The sequence below is a fragment of the Phyllostomus hastatus genome, unplaced genomic scaffold, assembly GCF_019186645.2.
Source record: "Phyllostomus hastatus isolate PE091 unplaced genomic scaffold, TTU_PhHast_1.1 phas_scaffold_501, whole genome shotgun sequence".
Lineage (NCBI taxonomy): Eukaryota > Metazoa > Chordata > Mammalia > Chiroptera > Phyllostomidae > Phyllostomus > Phyllostomus hastatus.
The window spans coordinates 17604484-17627809 of record NW_025334033.1 but is presented as its reverse complement, the minus strand read 5'-3'; the positions used below and the strand labels follow the sequence as shown (position 1 = coordinate 17627809).

Below are 23326 nucleotides of genomic sequence, written 5' to 3'. Positions count from 1 at the left end.
TATCTTCTGCTTTTATAGCTTGATATGGCTGGGCAGAGAATTGGGTTGAAAATATTTTTTCCCCTCAGAATTTTTTAAGTCATGGTTCTGTTGCCTTTTAGCTTCCAGTGTTGCCATTTGAGGAGTAGAGTGCCATTGTGACCATACTCCCCCATCTTCAGCTTGTAGGGGTTTTAAGACTCTTCCCCTCTCCCTGATGTTCTGAAATTTCATGATGATGCCATGGTATGGGAAGTTCTCTATAAATATTTTAGAATATATCTTAAGGAATAATGACTTTTTTTGTGCAGACAATTGGTGGGCCTGTTCAGTCTGAAAGTTCATGTCCTTCAGTTCAGGGGGATTATTTTATATTATTTCCTTTCTTTCATGTCGTCTTTTCTCTTGGATCTCCCCTTAATCAGATGTGAATCCTTCCATACTGATCCTCTAATTTACGTTTTTCCCTTCTCTCATTTCTATTTTTTCACCTTTTAATTAAAAATTATTTTCATTTCTTTATGTTTTTGTTTAATTTCTAGGGGATTTTTCATCTTCCACTTCCATAATTATTTCGTACTATTTTTAATTTTCCAGAGTTTTTTTCCTTATACTGTGGATACTCCTTTTCCAATTATAAATATTTCATAAATATATAAAATATAATTAAACAAATATACGTGTCCCTATTATCCATTTCGAGACAAAGAATATAAAACTAATGGGTTCCTTATCTTCCTGCTTGCATTTCTTTCTTCCCCTCCCACTCAGGCAACCAGAATCCCAAATTTTATGTTTTATTTCATTATCTTTTTTTAATAGTGTCTTATGTATGAATTCTCAAATAATATAATGTTTAGTTTTGCATAGTTTTGAACTTATAAAAATGACACCATACAGTTTTTGAAATACAGCTTTAAGACAGTAAAAGTATATTTGTGATAATAGTCATAATGTACTTTTATATTAATGCATTCAGTAACAAAAAAATTACATTTAAAAATCACAGTTTAAAGTTAAATCATATTGTTGTTAGGGAATTAAAGTTCCATATTACACTTTATAAGATGAGGATAGGTGTTCTAAGAACACCAAGATTTACCCAAGGCCTTTGACTTAATCTCTAGTTGAAGAATACTCAACTGTTTTGTGGCTGAGTAATTACTTGCAGAGAGGTAGTTGCTCAACAGTTGATGACATTACAAACAGGAAGAATGTACAACATTACAGGCAGACTATAATTGTAGAGCAGTTTAGCAGTAAACTAAGTAATAACTCACAGTTTTGAAGTACTGAAGAGTGTACGAACTATTTTGAGATATCTGTAGAACTATAATGTCATACTAAGACATCTGTGATTTTTATTAGAAATAAAGTCACAAGTACAGCTCATATTACTTTGGTTTACTTATAACTGAAGTTTAGCATTAGTAATTTAATAATTAGCAGTTACAAAACTAGAAAAGTAGTTGTTTTTTTCCCCTCTCAAAGTCATGGTAATTTTGGGTCTTAGTTTTCTTGATTTCTGAAGAAGCAGACCCTGAAACAAAGATTCAAGTATAAGTAATTAACTTGAGGAGTTACCACAAAGAAATATACTGGATTTGAGGCTGGGAGGTGAAGGTGCTTAGTAAAGAGTATGTCATCACGCAGGTGATTAATAAGCTTAAATCTCCAGGTAACTCTGGGAGCCAATGTTCCTCACAACAGTATGTTCCTCAGACATGTTCTTCACACACACGAGTCATTGATTGAGGGCTGGTGGGGCAGCACGTTAATTCTCAGCACTCACACAACTCCTAGAAAAAAGCTCATGCAAAGGTATGTAGATGCTTTCAGTTAGAACTAAAATGCTAAGGCATGAGGGGATACAGTTATTGTATTTTATATCTTGAATTTTGTCTACTGGCCTCACATCTTTACCATCTCCACTGTTATAATCTGTTTGAAGCCTCCATCATTTATCACTTGTATTATTGTGTTACATTCTTAATTGGTCTCCCAACTTTAGCTGTGTTCCTATACAGTGTATTTTCAAACCATCAACTGAAGTGATCTTTTAAAAATATAAATCAAGGCCGTTATTCAAGATGGTGGTGTAGGTAAACATGGCCTGCCTCTTTGCACAACCATACTGAAATTGCAACTAAACTTCAGAACAACCATTATTCATTTATTCAGAACCACCAGATATGGAGCTGAATGGAAGTCCTACAACTACGGAATTAAAAAGAAACCACATTGAGACTGGTAGGAGGGTTGGAGACACAGAATGGGCTGGCCCCACAATCACATGTGGTAGGTAAAAATCAGGGGGATATCTGGGGAGCAAGGGGTCCCAGTCCCATACCAGGCCACCCCCAGCCCAGGGTTCCAGTGCCAGGAAGATAAGTCCTGATAACTTCTGGCTGTAAAAACACGTGGGGATTGAGGCTGTGGAAGACGATTGCTAGAGTTCCAAGCAGTTCCTCTTAAAGGGCCAGAACACAGACTTACCTAGACTTACTCCCTCTGAGCTGTAGTATGGGAGCAGCAGATTTAAAGGCACCAGAGGCACATGGGGAGGAACTGAAGTGTGTATCATCAGGGTGAGAGTTGGGGGACAGCTTCCTTACAGACATAAATGCTGGCAGAAGCTGGTGTTTCTTTTATGAGCCCTCCTGCAACCGACTGGACAGGTGGGCATCACGTTGAGACTCCATCAACCTGGCTCACACTGTTTGCTCCACCCTGGTGATTCCCCAAATCTTCACCCCACCCAACTTTCAGGCCCACCCAAGATGTTTCTAGTGGCTTTTCCAGATGAATGGCTTGTTTTGCCTGATGCTTCAGATTCTCCTAAATTCTCTTAAACAAGCAGTATCTGGCCTCAGTGAGCCCTGTGCCTATTGCTAAGTGGCCCCAGGCCTAGCACTAGCAGTAGCTGGCCTTGGTTCACAGCTTGGACTTGCTTGGGTACCTCTAAGCCCAGCACAAGTAGCAGCCAACTGCAGATTGTTGTATAGCTTATGCCAGGTGGCCCTGGACAGAACACAGGAGGTGGCTGAGCTTTGCCTGTGCCAACATGGAGGGCCCAGAGCCTGTGCACCCAGTGGACAGCTACAGACCATGTCAAAGCACCATCATCCAACCACCTCCATAAGTGATACACTCAAGGAGCAAACTCAGTGGGCACCAGAGCCCTGCTGAAGTAAGTTCTGCTCTGAGGAGTTGGCCCCCGCATAGCTGTTCCTCGATGGTGGTTGGAGGTTGGTGGTCAGTGGTGACAGCCAGTCCTTGAAGCTGATTGGCCTGGGTAAGTCGCTCCCAATGACCTGTCGACAGCAATCAAGGCTCAACTGCAAGAGGAGGGTGTACACAGCTCACATGGTGGGTGTACCTTGAGTACCTAGCTTGGGTGATAGGGGAGGCTGTGCCACTGGACCCTACATAGGCCACTTACTACATTAGGCCACTCCTCAAAGCCTGGGAGTTGTAGCAGCTCTAGCTAATAACATAGAAACAAACACAGGGAGGCTGCCAAAATGAGGACACAAAGAAGCATGACCCAAATGAAAGAACAGAACAAAACTCTAGAATAAACCTAAACAAAATGGAGACTAGCAATCTACTAGATGCAGAGTTCAAAATACTGATTATAAGGATGCTAGTGTAACCTTTAGCTGAAGGTTACACTAGCTGAAAAAACAATTTACAGGGGCTCAACAGTAGAGTGGATGGATGATGCCTAGAATCAAATCAGTGATAGAGAATCAGCAAAAAGCACCCAATCAGAACAACAAGAAGAAAAAAGAATCCCCCAAAAGTGAGCATACTATAAGGAGCCTCTGGGACAACTTTAAGCGTACCAACATTCCCACCATGGGGGTGCCAGAAGGAGGAGAGAAAGCAAGAAATTTAAAACATATTTAAAAATAATAAAACTCTAATTTGGTGAAGGAAATAGACAGGCAAGTCCAGGAAGCACAGGGAGTCCCATTCAAGATGGACACAAAGAGGCCCACACTATGGCACATTACAATTAAAATGCCAAAGGTTAAAGATAAAGAGAGAATCTTAAAAGCAAGAGAAAAGCAGTTAGCTACAAGGGTAGCTCCTATAAGAATGTCAGCTGATTTCTCTAAAGAAACTTTGCGGGCTAGAAGGGATTGGCAAGAAATATTCAAAGTGATGAAAAGAAAGAACCTACAACCAAGATTACTGTAACCAGCAAAGCTGTCATGTAGAATCAGTACAAATAGCTTCCCACACAAGAAAGAGCTAAAGGAGTTCATCTCCTCCAAACTAGTGTTATATGAAATGTTAAAAATGTCATCTTTGAAAAGAACAAGATAAAAAATATGAACAATAAAATGGGAGTAAATACATGTCCATAATTGAATCTAAAAAACAAAATAAATGAACAGGAACAGAAAAAGAATCACAGATACAGAGAACATTTTGATGGTTGCCAGATGGATGGAGGGTCAGGGGATGGGCAAAACAGGTGAAGTGATTAAGAAGTACAAATCGGTTGTTACAGAATAATCATGGGGATGTAAAGTACAGCATAGGGAATATAGTAGCCAAAGATACATATGCATGTCCCATGGACATGGACAGTGGTGTGAGGATTGCCTGAGGGAATGGCGGGTCTGGGTGGAGGGAGCCAAAAGGGGAAAAATTGAGACAACTGTAATAGCATAAAAAATATAATTTAAATTCAAAACAGTTGCCCTGGCTGGCATGACTCAGTGGGTTGAGCTTCAGCTACCAAATCAAAGGGTCACTAGTTTGATTCCCAGTCAGACCACATGCCTGGGTTGAAGGCCAGGTCACCAGTTTGGGGCAGGTGAGAGAAAACAGAATAATGTTTCTTTCCCACTCTTTCTCCCTCCATTCCCCTCTCTCTAAAAGTAAGTGAAAATCTTTAAAAAACATAAGTCAAATCATGTCATGCCTTAGTTCAGAACTGTGAAAAGTTTTCCCATTTCATTTAGTAGAATTTTGCTGAAGTCTTTCTGATGGCTTACCAGGAGCCATACTTAACCATATCTCCCATTACTTCTTTAACCCGTATCTCCTGTTACTCTCTTGCTGACTTGGCTCCAACCGCATGCTCATTGTTTTTTCTGAACAGAATTTGTTGTTCCCTCTACCTAAAAGATTCCTCCCAGAGACCTGCATGGCCTTTTTTCCTTAACTTCCTAAATGTCCCCATCTCAGTGAGGCTATCCCTAAGCACCCCTTTCAAAATTGCATCCCACCTCCCACTGTCCCAGTTTCTGTTCCCTTTGACTGAATTGATTTTACTCATAACACTTAACACTAGGAGTCTGTGTTAGTTTTTGATATGGCATAAATTACCATAAATTTAGCTGATTAAAACCACACATTTATTTCCTAAGCCTTTATGGGTTAGATGTCTGGGCATGGCATAGCTTAGTGCTATGATCAAGGATTCCAAAGGCTACAACAAAAGTATCACCTGGGCTGAATTCTAACCTTGAGGCTTGACTAGGGCAGAAGATTCTTTCAGGTTGTTGGCAGAATATTTCTTTGTATGGCTGGGGCTTGGTGTTTGCTGTCTGTTGGCTGGAGCCCCCTTCAGGCCCTGGAGGCTGTCTGCAGTTCCTTGCTGTGTGGGCGTCCTCTCCCTGTCCCCTTTCCTCTGCTCTACCTCTTGCTCTCCCTATTCCCCTCTTCCTTCCCTTCCCTTCTTCCCCCTCACAAATAATAGAGCTATTCAAACAGTTTGGCAAGACAGAAAGTAGGGAGCCAGAGGGAAATAGAAAATAAATACAGATTAAAATAAATGAATTAGAAGAAAAAATTAAATTAGATTTTAAAAACAAAACAGTGAAAATTTTGATAAGCCAGTTTAGTCACCTACAAATAAAGATTGGATAGAATGTAGAGATGCAGGCAGAATTTTTCATAGTGTTTGAAAAGTAAGGTTAATAAAGGAGAAACTTACCAGAATCATAAAAAAAAACGAAGCAACCACCTTTAATCTTTGGTTGGAGTGTTGTCCCGATTTGCCAAGGTTGTGGGTTTGATCCCCAGTCAGGTCAGGGCACATATAAGCATCAATCAATTGGTGCATAAATAAAGTGGAACAACAAAAATCGATATATAAAAAAAATAAAAACAGCAACCTAGCATCCCATTACTCCTAAAACTTGACTGAAAATACCTACCTACAAATTTGTTTTTTTTTGTTACCCATATTTCTTAGGGTTACCATATAGTCATGAATGATTAGTAAAGTTAGTCCTGTGTTTTAATGAGTCCGTATTAGGTAAAACCATGGTGATTTAGTATATAGTGTGACCAGAAAGCTGTTCTAGATTCATACTGGGATGCAGCTTTATAATATTCCTGGTTAATCATTGCTCTGACATCAGTTTAGATACTGTCATGTATACCGTGCATCATTTGAAGCTTGTTTTACTACCCATTTGCCAAGTAACATTAATAACACTATGATTATGGGCAGGTATTATATATACTTAAGTTTTCCTTAAAACAGATAGTTTAATATGTATGTTGTCTGATATCCTTTTTATCATGAACTAACTTACCAAAGAAGATGTATTTCAGAATTCTAGCAATCTGTAAGGCATACAAGAATCTATCAGTTGTATTCACATCATGATAGACCTTCTAATAAATAATATATTATTTTGTATATATATATGTGTATATATACATATAAGTATATATGTATATGTGTATATATTCTTATATATATAATTTGTCTTGGTTTGACAGTGTATTTTTTAGTGAAAACCAACCTGAAATTAACAACCTTCATATGTTTGGCAAATGTTTTTTTGAACACCACCATGTATGCTGAACTGTTCCATGTGCAATCTTATGATGAAGAGGACAGGATTCCCATGATGGAACTTAACTTGAGGAAAGACAGAGAAAACATTGTATATTAATAAGTGCTATCAAGAAAATTAACACAGGATCATGTAGTAGTGTGACTTAATGTTGGTTAGAATGGGTGAACTTTAGAGAGATTTTTCTGGGGATATATCTTTAAACAGAACTGAATAATAGGAAGAAGAAAACTAAAGTTTAGAGGAAAGAGTAGTTTTGGCCAAGGGAATAGACTGAGTGTAAATGATAGCAGGGCTTATTAAAGAACAACAGAAAGCTGAAGTATAGTGGCTAGGTCAAAGTTTCACATACTTTCAGGTTACAATATTGTGTAGGATAAGATAGGAGCTTCCTAGAGAGGTCAGAGTTAGAGATACGGAGTTTGAATTCATTAGCTGAAAGACAGTGTTTAAAGTTATGGAGCTGGGTGAGATTAATGATGGAGAAAATGTACGATGGAAAAGATAATGAGGCTTAGGATGAAGTCCCAGAATCCTTGAAAATTAAAAAGTGGTGAGCCCTGGCTGCTGTGGCTCAGTGGATTGGGTGCCGGCCTGTGAGCCAAAGGGGTTCCTGGTTTGATTCCCAATCTACAGCATGTGCCTGGGTTGGGGGCCAGGTTCCCAGTAGGGGGCATGTGAGAGGCAACCCCACATTGATGTTTCTCTCCCTCTCTTACTCCCTCCCCCTTTCTAAAAAAAATAAAATTTTTTAAAAAGTGGGGAAAAAGGCATGAAGTGTACAAAGGATGCTGAGAGTGAGACCCATTGAGGAGGAAAATCTGGAGAATGTGATATTAGAGAAATTAGAAGGAAAAAATTCAAGACAGAGGGAATAGTTATAATTCTGTCAAGTGATCTACTGTGCATGGGAGAACAGTTTGAACATGGGTAGAAAGGGTAGGTGTACCTATTTGGCATACATTACAAGATAAACTAACCACTTTTAGAGTCATAGGATTCTAGTGATCTTAGAGGTCATAGAAAGAGTTCAACAGCTGGCCAGGATTTCCCTCATATATTCTTAATGTTTTTGATGATCTCCCTTTGCTTACCTCAGCTGTGAATCACAGCTGCCTGAACTTTGAGACTATTTTAGGATATCTGTTGACAAGGCCATTTGGTGCTTTAAAAACAATTAACTACTCATGAAAGATGAACAGTATTCACTGAACATCCTTTGAATATTTGGACTTCTGTCCTTAATGAATCTGAAAGATGCCTTTGTACTTCAAACAGAAGTAAATAATGAGACTAAAAGCACATTCTCTTGCATCGGACAACTAGATTTTAAGTGCCTTAAAGGCAGTTCTGTTTGGATACTCCATCTCCTCTCTTTGAGTTTTCATTGAACACAACCTTAAGGATTGATTATTGAGTATTTTTTTTCATTGTGTTAGTCATGTTTACCTAAGCTTCTTACATTCAGTTCTCTTAAGAGCTAAGTGTTTCATAGTTCTTATGAAAAGATAAGAATGCCTTACTGGTAAAGATCCTTTGGGAGTTCATAAAATGTATCATGGATTTAAAAAGCTTACTTCCTCATGTTTTTTGTTCAGATACCATATCTAATTAAGATCCTCCTGATACAAAGAATAGAGATTAATTTTGTAATGTTGGCATTCCTCCCCTCCATCTGTTTTGCTTCTGTTAATAAAGTCAAGTTTGTCTGACTTGATGAGACAGATGGTAACTGTGAACTACCACTAGAAGGCATTTCCCACCGCCTCTGCTACACATGGCAGGGTTTCAGTTCATGTTGTGGGACTCAAATCCAGCTACCTTCAGGATTTTGAGTCTCATTGAGCACTTTCAGTGGTGATTTATAAGTGTGGTACATTAAATTTTTCTTGGATCTAAGAGTATTTTCACTTTTTTTTTTACCTTAAAGTTTTACTTAGGAAAGAACCTTTTATCCCCACAATATATATGATTAAATCTTTGCATCAAGAATTATTTTGGGGTCAGTTTGATTGCTAGGTGTTTATTTAAATTCTGTTTATGTTACAAAGTTTATATCTGAACACTTTCTGTAACAGTTGGTTATTTTGTAAAATTTGAAGTGATTTAAAATAGTTTGCTCCAAAAACATTTTTCTTTAATAGAGGATTACCCTTTTCAGTGAAAAACTAGGCTTTTAAGAGCTAGGATGAGAAGAATTTTGGGGTAGGGTGATTTTATTAGAAGGGGAAGGAGAAGGCCACAGAATGTTCCTGGAAGTTTTTCCTCTTCAACTGCTTCTCTATTCTTAGATTGTGTTTTGGTTATTTCAGGATTAGGTTATCAACCTTTTCTCCCTCTTTAAAATGAAAATATCTTTACTTTTTAAAAAATACAATATGTGTTTATTATAAAAAACATGCAGAGAAAGTGAAAACCTCTACCAAATGAAGCCCTACACCCAGTAGAAAAAATGGCCACTGTTTTTTATTTAGTGCATATTTTTTCAGACTTTTTGATGCCTTTGTATACCAGGTAGAAGTGTGTGTATACATGTACTGCAGTGAAAGCGTATTCTTGAATCTGCTTTCTTCACTTAATACAGAATATATAGATAGATTGCAGTATCCGTATATCTGTATTCTAAAAGAGATACAATTTTCCATTATATGAATCAATATACCGTATTTCTAACTTAACCAGACAACTATTAATGAACATTAAGATTCCAATTTTTTCTATTGGTATTAAAAAAAGAACATCCTGGTACATTAATCATGTGCTATTTCATTTTTATAATTAACTTTATTGAGGTACAATTAACATACAATGTATTTTTAAGTGTAAGTTACATGAGTTTTGAGAAATTTATAGACCCACATAATTACCACTAACATCAAGTTATAGGCCATTTCAGTCATCTCAGAAGGTTTCCGTTAACCTCTTCCCAACTAACTCTCACTTTCATCCCTTGTGCCAGATCGTAACTACTCTGCTTTCTATCATTGTTGATTTGATTTGTCTCTCTAGAGTTTCATATGAATGAGATTGCATAGTATATACTTTTTTATGTCTGGCTTCTTGCACTTACTGTAATGTTTTTGAGATTCATCTGTGGTCTGTGCATCGGTACTTTTTATTGCTGAGTTATAGTCCATTATATGGATATATCACAATAAGTGTACACATTTTCCTTTTTTAAAATATTTTATTTATTTATTTTTAGAAAGGGAGAGAAACATCAGTCAGTTGCTTCTTGCATGCGCCCCAACTGGGGACTGGCCTGTAACCCAGGCATGTGCCCTGACTGGGAACTGAACCAGTGATCTTTTGCTTTGCAGGACAATGCTCAACCAACTGAACTATGTGGGTCAGGGCCCCATTTACCATTTTTAAGAAAAAGATGATTGATTTTAGAGAGAGAGTGAACAAGGGAGAGAGAGAGACAGACAGAAAGAGATAGAGAAACATTGATTTGTTGTTCCACTTATTTATGTACAAGGTGGGGGCCCAAAAAGCTGGAATTATCTTCTGGAGGGTGGGCCCCATGTATTACAGGCTTCCCCTAGTAGATGAGTGTTCTAGGAACCCATCTGTATCAGTATACTACCTGGCATTGTGAGAGGCTGCATTTGGCTTTGGTGAATTTTTTTGAAGACTCTTTAAACACATTTGCCTGTTTCATAATGTGTGATTTACAGGGCACTTGCCCACAGTACCCTGAGTGTTAACAGTGTTTGACCAAAAATGGTATAACCCCCATGCCCCACCATCCCTTTTCATCTGATATTGGCCCAAGTGACTTTGTTTGTTTTCTAAGATGAAAAATGTCCTCAAAGGGAAACATTTTGCCAGTGTGTAAGAGGTGAAACAAAAATGGCAGAAGCACTAAAAGGCATCAAAATCAACACATTCAGAAGCTTTTGAGCAGTGGAAAAAAATCTTTTGATAGGTGTATTGCATCAGATAGAGAGTACTTAAAAGGTGACTGAAGTTTAAACATGTAAAAATACATACACAATTTTTAAATAAATAAATTCCAGTTTTGAAGGGGTCTCCCCTCATATTTGTTAGTTGCTTCTTATATGTGTCCTTCCTGATCAGGGATGAAACCCACAATTTTGGCATATCAGTATAATGCTCTAACCTACTGACTACCTGGCCAGAACTATCTATTTACCTTTTGATGGACACTTGGGTTGTTTGGAGTTTTAGGCTAAAAGGAATAAAGCTACTATGGCCATTTACTTGGAAGTCTTCTTGTAGACATTTATTTTAATTTCTAATGGGCAAAAAAAATACCTGATGGTCATATAGTACTTTACAAAAAAGTGTCAAACCCTTCTAAAGTTATGTCATTTGCATGCCCATCAGCAACTGAATAATTTTAGTTACTGTATTTTCTTGCCAACATTTGGTATCATCAGCCTTTTTAACATTAGCCATTCTATAGTTGTGTAGTTGTGTCTTCTTGTGGTTTTAGTATGCATTTCCCTGATTTTCCAGTGATGTTGAGCATGTGCTTATTGGCTTTTTGTATAATTTCTTTTGTAAAATGTTTATTTCATCTTTTTCCTGTTTAAAAAAACTGGGTTTTCTCATTATTATTGGGTTGTAAGAGTTTTTTGATATATTTTTGTGTAATTGAAAGGTCAGTGTATTGCAGATGTTTTCTTTGCTGTGACTTGCCTTTTTATTTTTTTTTAACAGTGTGTTTGTCATGCAGAAGTGTTAATTTTGAAGAGGTCTGCCTTACTAATTTTTTTGTGTTGGTTTATGCATTTTGTGTCCTAGGTCTAAGAAATCTTTGTATACCTCAGAGTCACAAAGATATTATATTATGCTATTTTAGAATCTTTATAGTTTTGAGTTTTACATTTTGAAGTAGTGTTTTTTAGTATTTGATTTGAAGTTCATTTTTTTCCAAATGGATATCAAGATACTAAAGTGGCATTCTCGATTGAATTTCCTTCAACTTTGTTGAAAATCAATTTTTTATATGTGTTTGGATCTGTTCTGGCCTTTCTGTTTTGTTCCATTGATCTCTATATCTATCCTCATGCTAATAATATGCTGTCTTGATTACTGTAGCTTTGTAGTAAGTTTTGAAATTGAGTAGTGTAAGTCCTATAACTTTGTTCTTTTTTTCCAAATATCTTTGGTATATCAGTCCTTGGAGATACATACAAATTTTAGAATAAGTTGTCAGTTTCTATGAGAAAGCCTACTGTGATTTTTTTTTTTTAAAGAAGATTTTATTTATTTATTTTTAGAGAGGGAAGGGAGGGAGAGAGAGAGAGAGAGACAGAAACTTCAATGTGCGGTTGCTGGGGGTTATGGCCTGCAACCCAGGCATGTACCCTGGCTGGGAATCGAACCTGGGACACTTTGGTTCCCAGCCCGAGCTCAATCCACTGAGCTACGCCAGCCAGGGCTGCCTACTGTGATTTTTGATTATGTTTACATTGAACCTTTATAGATCAATTGGGGAAGGATTGACGTTAGTAACATTTGGCCTTTGGATCCATACTTATTAAAAGATTTTATTTATTTATTTATTTGAGGAGAAAGAGAGGGAGAGAAACATCGATGTGAGAGGGAAACTTTGATGAGTTGCCCCTTGTACATGCCCCCACTGGGGACAAAACCGGCAACCCAGGCATGTGCCCTGACTGGAAATTGTACCAGTGACCTTTCGCTTTGCGGGATGACACTCTACACAACCAGTCAGGGCCAGATCCGTATTTGTTTAGATCGTCTTTCTCTTAGTAATGTTCAATTTTTACTGCATATGTCTTGTACATAAATTACTAAGTCTATCTTTTTAATGTAAAATATATTTAAACAAATTACATTCCCAGTTATTGCTAACAGAGAAATAGAATTTATATTTGAATTTTGATTGTTAGTCTTGTGACTTTATCAGTTTTAGCTTTTTTTAGTAGACTTCTTAGGATTTTATGAATAAACACAATTTTGATTCTTCCTTTCTAATATCTATGCCTTCTGTTTTTTCCCTTTACCTAATTTATTTCATGTTCTTAAGACTAGTATAATATTGAATAGAACTGATGTGTGCAAACATCCTTGTATTGCTCCCAGTTTTATGGGAAAAACATTGAGTCTTTCACACTTCTTTGTTAAGTTGTAGGTTAATTGTAGATGTTCTTGAACAAGTTGAGAATGTTCTTTTCTATTGTAAGTTTGCTGAGAACTTTTTTCTTTCCATAAATTAATGTTTATTTTTGTCAAATGCTTATGCTACATTTGAGGTTGACCCTTGAACAACATGGGTTCGGACTGCATGGGTCCACTTATACGCGGATGTTTTTCAGTAACTGTACAGTTGGCCCTTTGTTTCCTCAGCTCTCACATGCACAGATTCAATGAATTGCAGATCGAAAACAGTGTATTTTCTTTTTTCCCCCCTAATTAATATACATGGCTTTTATTGCATCTTTAAAATGTTACAAATCTGAGGAGTCATTCAGCATCTTGCTATTTCTGTAGCTGGACAGTATATTTTCAGTCTGCATTTGGGATTCTGCTAGTGTGCCTAGAACCAATACTCTGCAAATACCAAGGAACGACTGAGGTTTTGGGAGGGTCAAAAGTTATACATGGATTTTTGACTATGTCAGGGGGGAAATATTGGCACCCTAACTTGCCGGGGGGTGGGGAATATTGGCACCTTGAACAGCATAACCCACATGTTGTTCAAGGTCAACTGTATTGAGATAATTGTATAGATTTTCTTTTTTACTCTGTTAATATGATGAATTATAGTGATTATTTTTCAAATGTTACACCCACTTTGCTTTGCTAGAATAAACTCCACCTGGTCATGATTTTTTAAAAAAAATGTACTGTTGGGTTAGGTTTGCTAATAAGTTATTAAAGATGTTTGAATCTATGTTCATAAAAGATATTCATTTACAGTTTTCTTATGTTTTTGTGTGGTTTTGTATTGGTCTTACACAATGAATTTCTTTCCTCAGTGATATGAAACAATCTAGGTAGGATTGGTGCTGTTTCTCCCTTAAATGTTTGGTGAAATTTATCAATGGAACCATTTGGGCTCAGGGTTTTAGTTGTACTTTTATTTATTTTTATTATTTTTTTAATGATAAGATCTTAAATTGTGAATTAAATATCTTTAATAGATGTAGAACTATTCAGGTTTTGTATTTCTTCCTTTGTCAGTTTCCAAAATTGTCTTTTGAGGAATTTGTCCATTTAGCCTAAATTGTTGAATTTATTGGGATAAAATTTTTCATAATACTCCCTCATTATTCTTTTAATATTTGTAGGATCTACAGTCATGTCTCCTCTTTCATTCTTGTTAATGATAATTTTCTTTTCTCTCTAAATATTTTTGATCACTCTAAATAATTAATTTTATCGATTTTTCAAAAAAAGCTTTTGAATTAATTGATTTTTCTATTCTTTTGTATTTTATTTCATTGGTTTTCATTTTTCCTTACATCTACTTACTGTGGATTCAGTTTGTTCTTTTATTTGCTTGCTTCAGGTAAAAGCTTAGACCATTGATTTAAGACTATTCTTTGTCGATGTAAGCACTTCAAGCTGTACCTATCCTTCTAAGCACTAATGTAGGTGCAAGCCCCAAATTTTGGTATTTTGCTTTAAATTTCTTTCTGTTTGACATACTTTAAAATTTCCCTTGTAATTTAAAGGTTTAGTTTTCAGATATTTGGGAATTTTCTAGCTGTCTTTCTGTTAATGATTTCTACTTGACTTTGTGGTTTTTTGAGTTTTAGGCAGTAACAGAGGAAGTGGGGCTGCTTCCTTTGGGGAGGGAATGGGAGAAGGGGTTAGAATGTCATCACTTGTGGAGGCTCTCTACCTATGCTTTATGGTTCTGAGGTACCTCTGGGGTTTGTATGGTATGTAGTATGAAGCATTGCCATAGATTGTGCAGTAAATTGGGTTAGGTTAAAATGATGCTAAGGTGAAGAAGGTATGTGGAGGAAAGCATCCTGTACATTCATTAAGTGGTTGTCTCAGAGTAAGTACTTAAAGAGGTTTGCTGTATAATTCAAATATCCAAATAAATGAAACATTATTGGAAATAAAAATTGTGCAGTATAAATTGAGAATGAGTGCCTGGAAGAAAAAAAAGGTTTATCTAGTCTAGATAAAAGTATTTAGACCTGTACACACTTTTTAGTAATACATAATTTCATTGTTTCTTAGAGATTGATAATTTTGCATAAATGATAACATTTTATTATTTTCCTGAATGCACTTTTTACCATTGAGGATAAAGTTCTGTAAAGTAGATAATGCCTGTTAAATAAGATATAATTACATAAGCCTCTAACAAAATTGTTAGAACTAAGTAAAATGACAAAGTGAGTGCCTGTTGTTTTACCTGTAAATATCTTAAGTGGGCATAGAGGTGATTCCTGACAACTGCCTACTTGCCTTTCATCATTTAGAGATCAGAAAACTGTGGCCCATCAGCTATGAATGATTGTACATTTTTAAAGGGTTGTAAGATAAAAATCAAGAAGAATTTGTGTCCACAATGGCTAACTTACTATCTGGCCCTTTACAGGAAAACTTTGCCGATTCCCAACTTAAAAAGGGTTTACTCACCCTTATAAGTCTCTTCAAAAAGGAAAGGATGACATCAGTGACTCATAACATGGCATCTTTCTTATTCTTTATCTTATTCAAGGGGCCGGCACCTGGTTTCAGAATCTTTCTTTTACAATTACTCATGTCTGTTTAAATCGTGGAATTTGGCATCAGCCTCTATAGAAAATCCCCACTATGCAGAGAAGATTGATAATGAATAAATGGTCCATGTACTTTTCAAGAATAATATTCTGTAGAATAATAAATACCATTTTAGATTTGATTTTGTACTATATACATATAGTACACAATAATTTTGTAGTATATATATATAGATCATGTGTTTTTACATATAGCTTAATTTTTAAAGCTTCTTCAAACCACTTAAATATTGAATTGCGTATACACAAATTAATTTAACGCTGACATATATTTTTGCAGGATGATTGTCTGTTGAAAGTCTGGTATCCTATGACTGGATGGAAGTCTTCAATTATACCTCAGGATCATCACGAAGTGAAAAGGAGACAGGCATCAGCCCAATTCTCCTTTGTTTATTTGGCACATCCTCGAACTGTGACAGGTTTTTCATGGCGTAAAACTAGCAAGTATATGCCCAGGTTAGATAAATGTAGCATGTAACTTCCGTTTGTATACTTACATTTTTTATAACAGTACTGAAAACAAAGTCCTTCTACTGCATTGCCATGGTGGCGATTAAGAGCATAGGCTCTGGTGTCAACTGCCCAAATTCTGATCCTGCTGCTGTTGTTACTAGCTTCACGGCTTTTGACTAAATTTTTGAAGTTCTCTATGCCTCAGCTTTTCTTGCTGTAGAATGGGGATAGTAATAGTATCTACCTCAGGGAGTTGTGAGACTATAATATGTTAGTGCATGCGAATGCTCAGTGCAGGCCTTTGTACATAGTATGTACTCAGGCAGTATTAACTGCTGTTGTTAGTAGTAGCTGCAGTAGTTGAAGATTCTACAAAGGAAATGTTTACAAGTAACAGGAAAGCGTACATGGAGGGGAAGTAAAATAAACTGTCAGTAGTACACATGGTGGGAAAGCATATACAGTGAATAAAGTGACCAGGTTTTTCTCAGGGCTATCAACAGAACTTTCTCAAAGGATTTATTATTGTAAATTTTCTCTCATTGCTACTGTATATTTTGAAAGTATTTAGAAGATTAAATAAACTACAGAACAGCTCATACAAATGATTCCTGTATTACATATACAGTTCTGTAAAAGCTTGTTTAGAGATCTACATTCATTCTTGAAGGAGGATTATTTCATCTGCTAAATGTATCTGAGAAATGATTACAGCTAATAGGAGATACAGCACACATTATAGAGGTGTTCAGTCAATGATAACATGGGGAATTTTTACATTTTTGGAATCGAGTGACCTTGTGGCACAATGGCAGCATATCTGACTCCATTTTTGGAATCTAAAGAAAAGGTTTATTCTTCCTAAGTCATTGGCATCTATTGAAAACATTTGCAAAACAGCTTACTTTTTGCTGACTGAGATTCTATGTAAGGATTTTTTAAAAGGTAGAGGTTTTTTTTTTATGACAAGGAGTTAAGTCACTTCAGCTGCTTGATGCTGTGACATTTTTGCTTATTTTAACTTAATGGAAATTGTAGTTTGAAATGATATTCTTTTTACAGTTTTATTATGAAGATACTCATTTGTTTACCTATTTCTAATTGTTTAGATTATAAGAAGGATGATGCAAAATGATCCAACTACTGCCCTAAGCCATATAGTTTAGTTACTTTTAGTGATCTTTTACTATGGTGTTTCTGTAATTTGCAGTAGTTAGGTTTTCTTTTGCTGTTTGGTTTGTTCAGGAGATACTAATATTCCGCTAGACCCTAGTTTTCAAGCAGCACATATGCAATCTGGAACTCATTTCTGTTTCCTTGGTCAAGACCATTTCTAATTTTTATGATATTCACAGCAATACTGTACTGTATGATGACTTCAGGCTCTTGAATTAACCACTCTTTTTCCATACAGTGTGATTTCTAAAGCAATTGGAAGCATACTATATTGTCATTTAGCTTAGCTGTTCAAAGCATGATTTTTTTAAAAGATTTTATTTATTTATTTTTAGAGAGGGAAGGGAGGGAGATAAAGAGAGAGAGAGAGAAACATCAATGTGTGGTTGCTCGGGGTCATGGCCTGCAACCCAGGCATGTTCCCTGACGGGGAATCAAACCTGCGACACTTTGGTTCGCAGCCTGCGCTCAATCCACTGAGCTATGCCAGCCAGGGCTGAAAGCATGATTTTAATGCATTAAGGTGAATGTCAGGGACAGATAGGTTGTTCCTGTTTTTATGGCAACTGATTGCAGCCTTATCTATATCCAGCCTCTCACCTTGCCAGTATGAGCAGGTAATAAATGGGGTTTGATAAATATACATAGGTCGTACTGTTACTTTTGCACTAATGTCATCTTTATACGTGAAGAGCCAGATACTAATAGCCTTTAATTAATCAACGGTATTGATATTCAGAGTCACTTTTGCCTATTTCTCTGTGTCATTAGAGGTTCTGTCTGTAACGTGTTGTTAACTTCATGCCATGATGGTGTCTGCCGGCTCTGGGCAGAAACCTTATTACCAGAAGACTGTCTTTTGGGTGAGCAGATTTGTGAGACCACCACTTCCAGCATTGCCAGCAACCTTACCCATGCTGGAAAACACAAAGACAGAATACAACACGCTCTTGAGGTACAATACTATTTAAGATGTTAAATGAATTTTGAAGATCTGTGTCTCTGGTGGGAATTTGTAAACTAGGATGCAGATAATGCACAATGGTACATGTAATGATAAAGCTAATAGCAAAGAAATCTCACATATTTTACACTTGTTAAATTACTCATTTTATGCCCCTTAGAAGCTAAATACACATAAGTAATGATCTCAGACATGTAGTCTAGGTAAATAGTATAATTTTAATTCTTTCATTATGTGTGTCAAATGTGAAAGTCTATAGGAGTAAGCAGCTTTGGTTAGTAAAACATGTGAATGTTGTTTTACATTTTCTTGAAATTGGTTGCAATTGAAAATATTTTGCTTGTTTATGAGGATTAAATTTTATTTTTATCTTACTTAAAAATGACTAATTTGATTCTTAAGAATAAAGATGTTAGTATATCAGATGTATGTGAACTTACATAATTGCTTTACAGTTTCCACTGTTGAACATTTTGCAAGTGAAGTAATTTTCCCAACTTCTAAATGCAATACATATGAAATACATGTGCTTTCTAAGAAATTGGATTATTTATTATATTGCATAAACTGTTGAATCCATTATGATTAGGGAATAAAATGAGAAAAATACATTATTGGAAGTTATCAGAAATTTATTTTGGTAAACCTTATTACTAATATTCTTAATTTTTCTTGTGAGTGTTTTTATTACACAAAGAATATATGCTTATTCTAAAATTTGATTAGGAAAAAGAAAAAATAGGAAATTTATAATCCCACTATTCCAGTTATGTGTATATGTGTATTTGTCTTTTTTTTTTACAAGATTGACATCCTATTTTATATTAATGGTTTATAACTTGCTTTTTAAACTTAGTGTGTTATTTCTCTACATGGCTAATTATACATAAAGCGTACATTTACATGAACAGTTTAGTGATTTCAGACAAAATGGTTCTGCTGTTTCAGTAAGCTGAGATACTACTTGGGTGGGCTAAGGATGTTGTCCTTAAAAATTTTATGTAAAGTAGGCCTGCCCTGAAACTAGTTGTGATTGGGTACTATTTTACATTCTTTTCTCAACATTGGAAGCATAAATGAAATTAAAAGCAGAAGCTAGAACAGTTAAAATTATATTTTGTTATGATATTGATTGACATTTAGTGGGACAAAGTGCTCAATTAACTACATGGTTACAGTCATACCTATGTAGCATATGTTTACCTTATATATGAGCTTTTAGAGACTAAGGGGTTTTAGACTTTGTATCCTCCTTGATATCTACTATATTGCTTTTTAAGTACTTGTTAATTTGAATTACTAACTGCCATTTAAAATAAAAGAAAAATGTAAGTAAATGTATAATCAGTGATTTGATAAATTTTTACTGCACTTTAATAATATTATCAATAATGTTAAAATTGTTTTTAACAGTAAAAGCCCAGTTATCTGACCTAAAAGCTATTTTGCTTTCTCACATCCTTTCTTATGAAACTTCTAGCTGCATTCCTAGGAGAAAATAAGCAGCCAATATTACACCAGCTGTGCCAATCTAATTAAAACTAATGATAAATGTCAAAGATGGAGTGAAAATAATTTGATGAGCAGTTTGGAGCAGGAGGTTTCTAATATCCATCTTAACCCTATTGTCAAAGAAATAAGCAATTCTACAGCAGGGAGACTAGCCTCAGAGGACACACCATAGAACTGATACTGTTTTCCATAAAGGACTTGATGTGTTACTTTAATGGAGAAAGACTTGAGATGATGCTACATTTTATTTGATTGAATGTGAGGAACAAAGGAAAAGAATGGGAAATTATTATAAAGCATGATATTGGGAGTGGGTTGAGTGATAGAATAAGGAAGTGCTGTGAGGCAGGATTATATAGAAAAAAAATCACGCCGAAGTTGATAGGACCCCAAGTCAAAATAGTTAAGATGATCATGTATGTTAGTAGAGAATTTTTATTGTATAGACATATCTCATTTTTAAAAAATTCCATTGGTCAACACTATTCTGAGGTCTTTCCTGGCTAGGTTCCCATTGTTATTCTGTATATTTGTACCCTCTTTACAATAGAGGTCATATTTTAGACTGTTTGGCCAACTGCCTAGTTCTAAGTGAGAATTTTGAGGAGAAATATTCTTCCTGGTAGGAAGATTTGGGAATTTTTTTTCACTTATGAATAGTAAATTTCATCTCAGTACTGGGATGTCCTGAAAAAACTGGACTTTGAACTCCTAATCTTAATAGGGGTTTTTATAGACGGTATTAATAAGTATCTTTGAGCAGCTACTTCTGCCTTGAACTATAAAATATGAAAGAACTATGGAGAATATATTTGGAGTGCTCTGTAGTTATGAGAATTTCCTTTGAAATGATCAGGTTTTACAGAGAGAAAAATCATAAAACCCTTCATAATTGAAAGTACTTGGATTGGCACTTACTAGTTGGATTTAGTAATTGTTTTTCTTTTTTAGACAATACACCATTTGAAAAATTTAAGAAAAGGACAAAGAAGGTCTTCTGTTCTTATAACTCACACTGAATTAGTGCCTGATCAGATGACAACGCATGAAGTTCAAAGACACATTTCCCACCATGCAAATGCACTGTGCCATTTTCACATTGCAGCAAGCATCAATCCTGCCGCAGGTAAAGGATAGTACTGTTTTCTTATAAATATGCAGAAATAAGGTAAATAAATAGAAGGGTGGGACTACTTTTATAACTTGTATTTTTAATGTTAATATTCCATGTTTTCTTTAAAATACTTCTTGATTGGACTAGGAATATATAATATAAGGTACCATATTCTTAAATATGAACTATGTGATTCTCAGGGAAGTATTTTTGAACACCTTTGTCTGTCTGTCTAGAATACAGTGAGGGTTCTAATAAAGTGAGCTCTACTTGAACCTGGGAACACAAGTGGTGGTGGCCTGATTCATTAGTGTGATTTCCCTCCCTTTTATACTGCACTGTTATTCTTTCTTCTCAACTCTTCTTTATAACTTTACCTAAATATACTTTTGCATAGTTTTTCTTACATCTCGTATATCTTGTTTTCTACTCTCAGAGACTTTCTTGTTTTGTCCTGAAGGAAAAATATTTTTTCTTCTACCTTTGATGTTTTCTTTTTGCTCTTTTTGCCCTGCGTGGTTGAGAAATAATTTTGATGTAGGTCCAGTGTTGGCAAAAGCATATTTGAAAGCTTCTATTTAAGGGCATTTTGTAGGGAACCAGTTTGTTTTGATGTGGCAAATGTGACTCAGCTCTGCATGGAAAACCTACAGAAGGGAGATGGTGGGCAGAAGCCAGACCTTCAAACTGAATTTTCCCGTGGGAGTCAGGCCTAGAAAATGCATACAGACTGTTATGGCTTGCTCTTGCTAAAACTCCATCACCCTGGTCTGAAAAAATAAATGTGTATTGTCTATCTTCAAGGTAATTTCCAAAGCCTATATGAATTTTCCCAAGGACAGAGCTAATCAACTGGCTGCCTATCCCTTCTGCGTATGTTATTTTCATTTCCTTGATTATACCTAAAAATGTAGACAATAATATTCTAGATAATAAATAATAAATCACTCTTTGATGTAAGACCTGAGAAAAACAATAAAAGCCTGTCTAGGCAAGGGTTGGGGTGCTCTCCTCTTGAGAGAGTGGCTGTGCTGTCCCCCTTTTCTCCACGAGATTGCTGTATTTATTCTCGTCTTCAGTCACAACAGGCGGACACTGCGGGCCGGAGTCCACCGTAGGCGTTGTTTTCTTTCTATGTGATAAACATGTGAGAAGGCCTATAAATTTCATTACACTATGTAGAACTGTAGTTACATAAAGTTATAGCCATGTTTTATTTTCTTAAAATGATTTATTTATTTTTAGAGAGAGGGGAAGGGAAAGAGAAAGAGAGGAAGGGAAACATCATGTGTGGTTGCCTCTCACGTGCCCCCACTAGGGACCTGGCCTGCAACCCAGGCATGTGCCCTGACTGGGAATTGAACAGGTGATCCTTTGGTTCGCAGCCTGTGCTCAATCCACTGAGCTACACCAGCCAGGGCTAGAGCCATATTCTATTGAAAGGAAGTCTATTGCTTCAGAGTGCGGAAGATTTTATTTTTAAATGTTTAGTTGTAAAAAGGATGTTCAGTAAATGCAGATCCAAATGGATGGTCTTTAGGACAGTTCTTCCCATGTTAGCAGTGGCTCTAGATATGTGCTGTCCCGTATGGTAGTCATTAGTCACATACAGCTGTTTGAGCGCTTGAAATGGGCTAGTCCAAACTGAGATATGCTGTAAGATGCACCCTGGGTTTCTAAGACTTAGTACAATAAAAGAATGTAGATCTCTCATTAATAATTTCATTTAATTTTCTTACATGTTGCAGTGATAATGTTGTACATATATTGTGTAAAATAAAATGTATAATTAAAATTAAGTTTACCTCTTTCTTTTTACCTTTTATAATGTGGCTACTAAAATAAAAATTTCCTGTGTGCTTTACATTTGTGCTTTGCTTTATATTTCTATTGGACAGTGCTGTGCTATCCAATTAAATGTTGTTTTGCTTATATTATCCTTTCTGATCTAAAATCTTAATTGTATTCTAAGGTTGTGTTTATAATATTAACTTGTCAAAATTTGGTGGTTTGAGATTTTTATAAGTTTTTAACCTTTTTAAAAGAATCTTGAGTTACTGTGATGAAAATGTAACTTTAAACAAAATGCAATTAGTGATAGTATGCAGAAAACTCAACACATACTAGAAAGCTTGTTTTTTTTAACTGTATACACTATTATCAAATGGAATAGGATTATAAAACTGTTCTCTGTGGATATTCTATCATATCATTTGAGTCTAAGAACTGGATATGTCCATCATTTTGAAAAAATATTTAACATTATGCATTTGTAGATACTGTATGTAATTACAATATTTTGGTTGATGAAATTGATTGCTAAATGCAAATAACTTTGTACTGTAGGATTCCTCTTCCCCTTTCTTTTCAGGAAAGTTTTTGAACCCATAGTAAAGCCAGAGCACAGTACAACAAATACCCATATACTCTTCACCCAAATTCACCAGTTAACATCTTACCATGTATGTTTTTGTTCTACCTTTTCTTCCCATGTATATGTGTGTCTTTGTTCCCTTCTCCCTGATTTTTGGCTGAGCCATTTGAAAGGAAA

General features: G+C 35.7%; 1 protein-coding gene across 3 annotated transcripts in view; it reads left to right on the top strand.

The window, feature by feature from the left end:
* DMXL2 (Dmx like 2) overlaps positions 1-23326 on the top strand; it is a 136473-nt gene that overhangs the window by 33571 nt on the left and 79576 nt on the right. For all 3 annotated transcript variants that reach the window (XM_045822404.1, XM_045822403.1, XM_045822405.1), the window contains exons 7-9: positions 15834-16012; positions 17957-18140; positions 20613-20787. In XM_045822404.1, coding sequence (XP_045678360.1) covers positions 15834-16012; positions 17957-18140; positions 20613-20787 — 538 coding nt within the window. The remainder of the gene's footprint in view (positions 1-15833; positions 16013-17956; positions 18141-20612; positions 20788-23326) is intronic.